At 46.0% G+C, this 11,541-nt stretch overlaps 2 protein-coding genes across 3 annotated transcripts in view; one reads left to right on the forward strand and one right to left on the reverse strand.

The window, feature by feature from the left end:
* The window catches only part of Septin10 (septin 10), a 49,296-nt gene extending 44,216 nt beyond the window's left edge, over positions 1 to 5,080 (reverse strand). The window contains exon 1 of one of the 2 annotated variants that reach the window (XM_048352508.1): positions 4,852 to 5,078. In XM_048352508.1, the coding sequence (XP_048208465.1) occupies positions 4,852 to 4,977 (126 nt within the window). In that variant the 5' untranslated portion in view covers positions 4,978 to 5,078. Of the gene's footprint in view, positions 1 to 4,851 lie in introns of both variants that reach the window. The other variant, XM_048352506.1, reaches the window with a different exon arrangement.
* Positions 5,081 to 5,539: 459 nt separating this feature from the next.
* Positions 5,540 to 9,328, forward strand: Sowahc (sosondowah ankyrin repeat domain family member C). Its single transcript, XM_048352511.1, has one exon. The coding sequence runs from the start codon at positions 5,692 to 5,694 to the stop codon at positions 7,249 to 7,251; it is 1,560 nt and encodes a 519-aa protein (XP_048208468.1). The 5' UTR covers positions 5,540 to 5,691; the 3' UTR covers positions 7,252 to 9,328.
* Positions 9,329 to 11,541: the final 2,213 nt, after the last annotated feature.

Below are 11,541 nucleotides of genomic sequence, written 5' to 3' on the forward strand. Positions count from 1 at the left end.
GTTGATCTTGGTGCATGGTGATAGGCTTGGGTCTACTTTGAGTTTTCTGCATATGACTTAATATTGTTTTTAAATGCAGTAGCAGACTATAAAAAGAAAGGATAGTTGTTTGCCTATTTTTAGAAAAACTAGGAATTCTAGATTATGAATGCTTAGTAGAAGCAGTTATTCCCACTCCTGGAGGATTAAAAAATTGATTAATGGGAAAAGGAAGAAAAAAAACCTCTCTCGGGCTCTCCAAGGCTCTAAACTATGTCTGAAAAAAACTTTGGCTGAATTTGTCCTGCAGGTCAAATTATTCAACTGTGGTCAAGATAAACATACCCCCAACCCCATGACATCTTTGTTAAAGTCTGACTGGGGGGCTGAATTTGGGGCCATTAGCTTGGTATACAGGCACTTTATTACTTGAGCCATGCTCCCAGCCCTTGTAGCCTTCACTTAAAAAAAAAAAAAAAAAGTCTTGTGCTTATGTCCGGGACAGCGTATACTGCAATCTACTTATTTATACTTCTCATGTTGCTAGGATGACAGGTATGCTACTGGGTCCAACTACTGACTTAGATGGCATGTTGCGTTTATGATTGGGCAGGTCTTGAATTCTGATCCTCCTAATCACTGCCTCCCAAGTAAACAAGATTATAGATGTGAGCCACAGCACACAGAAAATGTTTTAGTAATTTGTGAGAAAAACTGCATTCTCCCTTTCCCAAAGGATATTTAAGGACATAATACATGGTCTATATTAGCAGTATTTCAAATTCTCCTGTTTTACAATGCACAGTCAACCATTCCTTGGTTTCCAAGATGTTTAAGTTAACAATAATGAACCCAACATGTTTTGTTGCAACTTTTTGTGTATATACCCAATACATGGAGTCCTAATGAAACAAATGTAAAGTGAAAGATCCTGAAAAGGGCTCACTATGCTATGATAGCTCAGATTGTATGTGGTTCATGGATCTTATAATATTTTCAATTAATGCAAGTCACATCAATTTCATGTATTCATTTTTGTGCCAGTACTGGGTCTTAAACTCAGGGCCTGGGCATTGTCCTAATTTTTTCACTCAAGGCTGGGGCTCTATCATTTGAGCCACAGTTCCACTTCCCAATATTGTTGGTTAATTAGAGATAAAAGTCTCACAGATTTTCCTGCCTGTGCTGGCTTCAAACTGGGATCATCAGACCTCAGCATCTTCAATAGCTAGGATTACAGGCATGAGCCCTCAGCTCCTGGCTTAATTCCTCATTGGAAATACTTGAGAGACAAATTATTCAATCCATCCTATTTTATTTTTGGTACTGAGTTTCTCCCATTAAAGAGAACTCAAAAGTTAAAATAATAATTTGGCCCAGTAAGTTTAAGATTAAACTGTTTTAATTGAATTTGGTTCATTTTTCTTGTGAAGAAATAATGGAAGAAAAGGTTTGAGAAATACTACTACAAGCCAGATGCTGGTCTGTAATCCTAGCTAATCAGGAGATTGAGATCTGAGGGTCGCGTTCAAAACCAGCCCAACTCCAATTATCCACCAGAAAACTGGAAGTGGCACTGTGTGTGGCTCAAAGTGGTAGAGCACTAGCCTTGATCAAAAAAGCTCAGAGACAGTGCCCAGGCCCTAAGTTCAAGCCCCAGTATTGTCACAAATAATAAAAATAGAAGTAATAATAACACCCTGTAAAATGGTATGTAAACAGCAAAGCAAAAACATCACTTTGTAGAATTTTTACTTGTCCAGGACAACTGTGGCTATTGTCTGTAATACAACTACTCAGAAGGATGGGCTGGGGGATTGGGGGGGGGGGGCGGGAACTGGGGGATGAGGGAGGAGGTAACAAGTTGGATAAGAAATGTTCACAGTGCCTTGGGTAGGAAACTGTAACCATCCTACATCACTTTGACAATAAATAAATAAATAAATAAATAAACAAACAAATAAATAAATAAATTTTTAAAAAGGATGGGCTGTAGCTCAGTCTGGGCAGGAAAGTTCATGAGAATCTTTTCTCCAATTAAGCACCAAAAGCAGCAAGTGTGATGTGGCACTCTACTGAGTGCCAGCCCTGAGCTAAGAGGCAGTACCTAGACCCTGAGTTCAAACTCCAGTACTGACACACATGCATGTGTGTACACACATACACATACACACACAAACCAGAAATAAACTCATGTAAATAATGAGAACTTTTTCAATAAATAGTGCTAGAGAAATTTAAAATCCATACATCAAAAACTATGCCCCAACTGAAAGCTGTTATCTCACAGAAAAAAATAACTGAAAATGGATTATGAGCTTAAGTGTAAACCTTAAAACTTTCAAGAAGAAAAAGAAAAGACATTGAGGATCTCGAGTTAGACAAAGTTCTTAAAACTTGACAACAACAGCAGCCATTATAAAGTGAAAACATGATAAAAACAAACCATCAGATTTAACAACTTTAAGTATCTTTAGGTAGTTGTCCAAAGGAGTTGTCATTTAACAAAACAGTCTATAAATACAATGCATCTTAATCAATGTCACTTCTTTCAACATGGGAAAAGACCCTAAAAGATGAGAAGAAAGATTACAAATTGAGAGGAAACATTTGCAAACCACTTATCTGAAAAAGGGCTAGTATAGAATACATTTAAAAGAAAAAACAAACCCCTCTACACTCACAGCAAAAGGCAATCTAATCAGAAAATGGAGCAGAAAGAAATAAATTTAAGAGACATCAAACCAAAGATATATACAAAAAAGATGTCTAGCATCACTAGCAAGAAGGAAATATAATTTAAAATCACAATAAGCTATCACATACTTATTAGAATGGCAAAAAATAGGAACAGCACTAAATATTGACAGGAATATGGAGAAACTGGAGCTCTTATATACTGCTGGTGGCAACATTCGGCAGTTTCTTATAAAGCTAAATATGCAACTGCCAACAGAACCCAGCATACTCCTAAGACTTTATTCTAGAAAACTGAAAATGTATGATTATGCTGCAACAATGATCATAGCAACTTTATTTATATTAGCCCCAAATGTCCTTCAAACGAATTACATTATATCTTTGTCGGGATCTTGAAACACTGCTCAGTAAACTATTTTTGTTTGTTTTGTTTTGTTTTTTTGCCAGTCCTGGGGCTTGGACTCAGGGCCTAAGCATCATCCCTGGCCTCTTTTTGCTCAAGGCTAGCACTCTACCACTTGAGTCACAGCGCCACTTCTGGCTTTTTCAATCTATGTGGTGCTGAGGAATCAAACCCAGGGCTTCCTGTATATGAGGCAAGCACTCTACCACTAGGCCATATTCCCAGCCCCTCAGCAAGCGACTGATACTTGCAAAGACTTGGATTAATGTCTTGAAATCTTTGAAGAGTGAAAAAAAAAATCTGATCCTAATTACTAGGTAATTTATTCAAGTCTACAGATGTCAAAACTACAGAAATGACAAGTTACTGATTATCAGGGGTTAAGGAGGAGGTGGGAGAAGAAAGTGTGTGCTTATAAAAAGTGAAGATGAGATAGCCTTGTGGTGACAGATCCACTATAGAGCTAAGGATGTAGCTCAGGGACAGAGCACCAGCCTTGAATGTGCAAGGCACTGGTTTCCATTCCCAGCACTGGGGGAGGTGGGGGAAGAGAGAGAGAGAGAGAGAGAGAGAGAGAGAGAGAGAGAGAGAGAGAGAGAGAGAGAGAGAGAGAGAGAGAGAGAGAGAGAGAGAGAGAGAAAGACCGAAGAAGTCCTCTGTCATCTTCGTACCAAAGTCAACATCCACAATGTACTACATACACTACCATGCACTGAGGGAAACGGGAAAGAGTCTGGGGAATCACAGTGCACTATTCCTTACAAACTGCACGTGAATCTACGGTTGCTTCAAAATTGAAAGTTGAATAGAAATTATATGATAAAGCAAATTATCTACCCACGATTAACAGTAAGTCTAGCATTGAATGGTCTTGCCAAAATGTTTTTTAATCTAATACTGAATACCACTCTGAATTAGTTCGAAAAACATATGCCGCCAGCCATTCCTCTCACAAACACAGGAAACTGTCCTTAAAAAAAAAAAAGTTCGGACCGAAAAATTGAGCCTTCTTTAAACATCTAAAAACACGACGGGGCGGAAAGGGACCGGGACTAAATCAGTGATCCTCGTCCGAGCTCTACAAGGAGCCAACCATCATCTCGGACCGATCACCCGCCCGCAATCAGCTGTCCCCACCATCAAAGCTGCTTTTGGGAGACAGCCCCAGCCCTCACACTTCGCGGCCTCGCCAGAACTTTGGCTTTACACTAGACACATTCCGGAAGACCACGGATCTTCACGTTAGGGACTGGAGCTCGGGTGCACACCAGGACACTGCACGCCGTCCCCGCGCGGGGAGGGACCCAGGCCCACCCCAGCTGGGCACTGCTGGGAAACGACCCGTGAGCCCACGTTAGGAACCGCAGAGCTGCTGCCCGAGGGGTCGGCGAGGCGCAGCGCACCGGAGCAAGGCGTCCCCGGGTGTTTTTATTTTGGGGGGGGGTGGAACCGGGGCGCCCGCGCGGGGCTGGGAGGTCGAGTCCGCCCGGAGGGCGGCACGAAGCCACCTTGGACGGCCGCACACAACTCCCCACGTCGCGAGTACAAAGACCGTTAGGAGAGGGCTGTCCCCACAACCCCCACTCCCAGCAAACTTCCGGAAGAAGGCTCCCCCCCCCCCACCCCTCACCCCCGAAACTTCCCGGCGTCCCGGCCGCCGCGCCCGTCCGCCCGCGCGCCCCCGGCGCCCCCGGCCCGCCGCGCGCGCCTCGCCCCGCCCCCCCCCCGGGAGCGACGCGCCGGTCCCCATCCCTCCGGCCCGGACGCACCGAGTGAGGAGATTTGAGAGGAGTTCCGTGCGAACAGGAGGGTCGCGGGTCCCCGAGACCCGTCCCGCCGTAGGAGGAGCAGTGTGACGGGCTCGCCAAGTGCCGCGCCTCGTCGGAGGCGGCCATGGCCCCCGCGGAGCGGAGCGCGGCGGCACGGCGGCGCGGCGGAGGACCCACCCCGGGCCCCCGAGCGCGTTTCCCGGCGGCGACTAGAGGAAAGGCGGGAGGTAACGGGAGGGAGGCGGGAGTGGCCGGGCGCGGCCGCGGCCGTTAGGGGGCGGGGCCGCCTCCAGGGAGGGGCGGGGCCGAGTCTGGGGAGGCCGCCGGACCAGCCATTGACAGAGCCCGGAGTTTCCCGCGCGTCGAGCCGAGCCACGCCCTCCTCCGCCCCCCGCCCCGCCCTCCGGTGGCCCCGCACAGTTCGGGGGGGGAAGGGAAAGGAAAGCCCGTGAGGATGGCGGTAGGCGGAGAGATGTGGCGCGAGGAAGGAGGGGCGAGGACGTAGCGCCGGAGTAGCCCAGTTTGCCCCGGCTGGAACCGAGATTGCGATCCCCACGCGAAGACCGGAAGTGGGCGGGGCCCTCCGCTGGCCGGAGCACTGATTGCGGGTCCCCCGAAGAGACCGGAAGTGGGTGGGGCCGGCCGGCAGGGGCGTGCGGGGGGGCGTGTCCTCCCGGGCGCGGCCACTGTGAGGTAGTGACAGCGTCGTCCAGGCCCGCGCTGACTCCGTGCTGTTCGAGGAGCCTCGCCGGGCGGGCTGGTCTTGACCACCTCGGGCTCTGCCGCCGCCATGGGGCCGGGCTGAACTTCCCGCGGGCGGAGAAGGTGCTGCGGCCGCAGATGGAGGGGGCCGGGGAGCCGGGCTCCGAGGCGGAGCTGGGCCCCGACGCGGTGCTGCGCTTCCTCGCGGAGCGCGGGGGCCGGGCCCAGCACGCCGAGCTGGTGCAGCACTTCAAGGGCTGCTTGGGCGGCCCGCCGGAGCAGCGCGCCCGGGCCCGCGCCCACTTCAAGGAGCTGGTGAACGCCGTGGCCACCGTGCGCACCGACCCTTCGGATGGCGCCAAGTACGTGTACCTCAAGAAAAGGTTCTGTACGGGGACCGCTCAGCCCGAAGCCGCGGGTGTCGGGGACCCGCCCCGCATTGAGGTGACTGCCGAGCCCGAGGCCCCGGAACCCCCTGCCGAGCCGGGCGACCGCGCTCCGGGTCCCGAGGCGCCCCCCGCACCGGGCGGAGAGCCGAGTGATGGGGAACCTTCGGCCGCCGCTGAGGGAGCGTCCCTGGGCGGAGAGGACTTGGGTGGCGAGGTGCTGGCCCCGGCCCCCGGGCCCCTCGAGGACCTGGAGCCCCCGTCCCACAACTACCCGGAGGCGGACGGAGCCAGCTGTCCCGGGGGGCTCACGACCTCGAGGTCCCTTCGCCAGAACTTCCGGGACTTGGTGATGGGGCACTCCCCCCAGCTGAAGAGGAGCGGGTGTCCCGGCAGCGGCAGCCAGGGGAGCCTCTCCGGGGGAGGGCGCAGCCGAGGCGGGGGAGACTCGGACAGCGCCTCGGTGGCTTCCTCATCGGCCGAGGAGGAGAGCACCGGCGCAGGCTCGGTGACCCTGGATCCCCTGGAGCACGCCTGGATGCTGTCTGCCTCGGACGGCAAGTGGGACAGCCTAGAGGGACTGCTCACCTGTGAACCTGGCCTGCTGGCCAAGCGAGACTTCATCACCGGCTTCACCTGCCTGCACTGGGCCGCCAAGCACGGCAAGCAGGAGCTCCTAGCCATGCTGGTCAACTTCGCCAACAAGCACCAGCTGCCGGTGAACATCAACGCCAGGACGAGTGGGGGCTACACTGCCCTGCACTTGGCCGCCATGCACGGGCATGTCGAGGTGGTGAAGTTACTAGTGGGTGCCTACGACGCGGACGTGGACATCAGAGATTACAGTGGGAAAAAGGCCTCTCAGTACTTGAGTCAGAGCATCGCGGAGGAGATTAAAAATTTGGTGGGAGCACTGGATGAGGAAGACGGTGAGAGCACCGCAGGCAGCGGAGGTGGGCGTTGGAGACTTTCGAAGGTACTCCCGTCTCATCTTATTACCTACAAACTTTCTCACGCCCTGGAGGATGGGGTATCCGATCATCACCACCATCACCACCACCACCACCAGGCGGAAGGTTGGCCCGGAGGAAAAACAAAAGATCCAGGTCGCAAATCCTCTGGCAGTTCTAGTGGAAGGATAAAACCCCGACTCAACAAAATCCGCTTCAGAACCCAAATCATCCACACCACACCCTCTTTCCGAGACCTGGAGCAGCCCTTGGAGGAAGGAGAGGAGGAAGAGGAGGAAAGGTCCCTTAAAGGCCACTCATCCTCCTTCAAATTGAGGCCAAAATCCAATGTATTTGGGTAAAAATAATAATAATTTAATACTACAGCTTGCTTGTCTTCACTCTAGATACTAAGTGTAGGTAAAGATAGTGCGACCAAAAGTCCGAGGCCAAATTAGACCTTCAATACTGTAAAGTTTGGAATGAGTGGGTAGGAATTCCCTTAGGAGTAGCTTTCTGCTCGGAAAGTGGATTTGTTTTTTTCTGGGAAGTGCTTTGACCTGTGCCTCTTCCTCATTCCACCCTAGAGACCTTGAAGTCATTGTCCTGGAGTGTATCTGTTTAGACACTAGAAATCTAAACCGATGAGAATTGATGACCGAGAGTTCCTTCGCTTAACCATTACAGATATTTAGTATAAACAAAGTAACAGATGTAGCACTTTTACATAACTTTTCCGAGAGCAAGAAGGGGAGAGAGAAAGTGAATGTTAATTGTGATGAAGCTTGCAGATTTTAAGTGTGAACCAAATTGTGTGCTACCCTGTTAGTGTTTTCCCCCACTAGTTGGCATTTGCTTAAGATACTACTGAAGGTCATCAATTGGAATGCAGAAGTACTAATGAGAGCAGGTAGTAATAATGTGAATAATATTGGAATCCTGTTTGTATTGTAAGTAGTTCGGTTGCCTTTTTAATTTTTTTTAGTTGCTGTAGTCTTACGGTACATTACAAATAATGGCACAATGTTTTATTTAAAGAAAAGAACATAGCAGCCTGTGGTACTTTCACATAAACTATTGTCTCTCTTGATTGTTTTTATTGTCTCTAACTTGTTTTGCTATTATAAAAGTCTTAACTTTGCTAAGGTTTTTATTCGAGCATCATTTAAACCTTGGCTTGCTTTGGTATAACTTTTAGGTGCTTAGACAGAGGTATTTGGTAGAAACCCTTGCTGGTTTAGACAATTAGTGAAAATTGACACAAATATTAGTAAGCCTATGCTTCTGTGAAGTAATCATTAAATCAACTCAGTGATTCTCATGTAAGTTACTTTTAATTTTATGAGTACATTTAGTCTTACGTTTTGTAGCAACATTTGCAAGTGTTTTAAATTCCAAATCTTTTAATTTCCCCGTATTTCTTGTAATTATCTCAAGGAGCTATGATATAGTTACTGGGTAGTAAGTTTGCCCAGTTAAAACTAGCACTTTATAAGAGGAAAAGTAGATGGGATTATGTCTATATTTAAATGCTGCTAGCTATTGAATTTTATTATATATAAGTGAAAGAATGTCATTCATTAGAACCTTGTACAGTATGATTCTTAGTTACATTTCATTCTTGTTAGAGTGACTTGATCATTATTTTAAAATGTAACTAGCGTGTTACATCTTCTGTGACAAGATGAGAAACTTTTATAGGAAAAATAACTTGTCTTGCCTTTTTTTTTGGTCAAATTACTGAGTTCTAAGTTGCTAGGGTCTATATGGTAGATTTCACAGAGGCACGGCTTTTGATTCATAGATCTTTAATTTTCCAGCTCACAGAAACTTGTAACGAGTTAGTCATATCTAGATGAAGGCTAAATTTGTTTAAACCTGGATGAAAGTATATAAGCTATTATCTGTGTGCCTTTTAGGATTTGTGTATGTTTCAGAACCATCTAAAGATTGTGCTGAACAATAAATATTAATCCTTTGTAACCAGTTGCATAAAATCTATAATTTGTTAGATCTTTAGATACAAGTATACTTAACTTGCATTTCACAATAGAGGTGCCAACTTTATAACAGGTTGACTTTTTTCTTTCTTTCTTGTGGTGCTGGTTATTGAACCCTCTGGCCTTAAGTATGCTTGGCAAGCTCTCTACCACTCCAGCCACTCCCTGCCCTTTTCTGTTTTTGAACCACTACCTTTGTTTGTGCTGGCCTCAAACTTGAGATCCTCCTGCCTCCACTTCTAGAGCAGCTGAGATTTCAGCTGTGCATTCCCATGCCTACGAGGTTCAACTTTTCCAATAAGATGTTAAATTTTCAAGTCATTCCTAAGAATAACTCCTGGCATTCCCGGTCATAACTTGCTATGTGGAGTAAGTGTAACATTTTCAACTTTCTTTTTTGTTTTTGTTTTTGTTTTTTTACTTTTCAAATCAAGATTATGAAAATGTGATGTGAGTAATTTGGTATTCATAAAGTTGTGCCTACCAGTAGTGAAAATACATGTGTCAAATACCTAGATGTTAATGGGCATGAAACTAATTAAAAACACAAGTATTTCCATGTGTTTCATATACATACAGTTGGAACTGATGAATGTCGCTATTTTTATGGTTTGTCAAATGCAATGAGCCTGGTCTGGTACTAGTTTTATTTATGTCTGAAATACTGAAGTCTCAGTTGCCTTTTCTTTCACTTTTGTAAGTAAGTGAAAGTTTCAAAGTTTAAGGATGTAGAATCTGATTGTGAAGTTCTTTTTTGTCAGAATAAAAGGTTCACACTATACCTTGTCTCCAAATTGTCTAAATGTCTTTAGAAATTTAAAGGACTAGAGAGTCCCTTAGCCTTTTGTGCTTGTATGTGTACGTGTGTGTGTGTGTGTGTGTCCATCTCCCTGTCCCCATACGTCCATGTCCTGGGGCCTAAATTCAGGTGCCGGGCACTTTTCCTAATCTTTTTCACATAAGGCTGGTACTCAACCCCTTGAGTCATAGCTCCCCTTCTGGTTTCTTGGTTTAACCACCATTTAACCATGGAGATGAGTCTTAAAGACTTTCTTGCTCAGCTGGCTAAAAATTGAGATCCTCATATTTCAGCCTCCTGAGTAGCCAAGAAGTATGAACCACTGGTGCTCAGCTACAAAAATGCAATTTATTTGACCCTTCTATCCCATAAAGTTATTAGCCATATGTCCCTAAATGACAGAAGATTTGATAATCTGTTCCAGGTCATATAGTAAATGTCAGTAAAGTCTTAACAGCCCATCTCCTATCCTTCAAATTGCCAAATTCTAGCAAAACAAGTTTAAAGCTGCAGAAATGGAGGAATTAACTTGAGAGAGGTAGGCCTTGCATCACTCCCATACAAGAGGACAAAGAGCTGGGATTTAGCTCAGTGGCAGAGCACTTGCCTAAGCCTGCCCAAGGCCTTGGTTTCCAGCCCCAGCATAGCAAAGTAAGGGGATGGTAGGAAAAGAAGATGAGAAAGAGAAGAGGAAAAAAGGGAAGAAAAAGAAACTACATGTTGGTTATACTCAATCAACTATATGCCTGGACTTTGCCTCAAGACACTGGGAATGCCTTTTCCCATTTTGCTCAGCATTGGATGTTCATGCATTTTCTCATCAAGGCTGCTTTTGAGCAACAGTACGCAAAAAGTCATCTATCAAACATCAAACTCTACCTGGCCTTGAATATTCTTATAGCTGAAGTCTGGTAAGTACCCACTATGGTTCTCCTTTAGAGCTGATGGTAGTTGCTCATGTTTCATTTTTTGACAATTCATAAAATGCTGAAGAGCTAGTAAGTAGTTGGTGTGTCTAGCGTGACATCTTTCCTGAGAAATGTGTCAAGAGGATTCATTGTGTAGTTCAAACAGTTGAACATATCTTTGAAACTTTTCCTAATTAAAATATATCTTGCTGGGTGCTGGTGGCTCATGCTTGTAATCCTAGCTACTCAGGAAGCTGAGATCTGTGGACTGGTTCAAAGCCAGCCTGGACAGGAAAGTATTTGAGACCCTTATCTCCAATTAACCACCAGAAAACCAGAAGTGGCACTATGGCTGAAGTGGTAGAGCACTAGCCTTGAGCTGAAGAGCGCAGGGACAGTGCCCAGGCCCACAATTCAAGCTGTACGACCAACCAAAAAGAAAAAAACTCTCGTGGAAAAAGTACCATTATTTGGATGAACCATTATGGTTCATCTCAAAATTCAATACTCTGGGAATTTACTGCAAACCAATATTTTTTGATGATTAGTCAAATCTTCATTAAAACATTCTAAGATTTTAGTTTGTCAGATGTAGTCTAGATAGAATCCTTCCGTCTCTTGGAATTTGAAAAATAAAATTGTGAACAATAAAAGTTGAGCCAAAAGAGTTGAATTTTGCTGGCAGATCAAAGCAGAGTTTGATTGGGAAAGAAGAGAAGCATGCCTGCAAGAGAGGAGGCTCAGAGAGACTGAGCTTGAGGGGCTTGTCTGAGCACTTTATAAAGATTTTTACTTCTATATACTGGTACAAGATAATCTTTTTACTGCCAGTGGACTTGCCCCTTGCCTCTGTTTCTAAAATAATTGCATTAGCCCTGAATCTGTTTTTGTTTTCAGGATTGACCAATTTGAAATAGGAATTTAGTGCCCTTCCTATAGATTGGA

Source organism: Perognathus longimembris, chromosome 8, assembly GCF_023159225.1.
Source record: "Perognathus longimembris pacificus isolate PPM17 chromosome 8, ASM2315922v1, whole genome shotgun sequence".
Classification (NCBI taxonomy): Eukaryota; Metazoa; Chordata; class Mammalia; order Rodentia; family Heteromyidae; genus Perognathus; species Perognathus longimembris.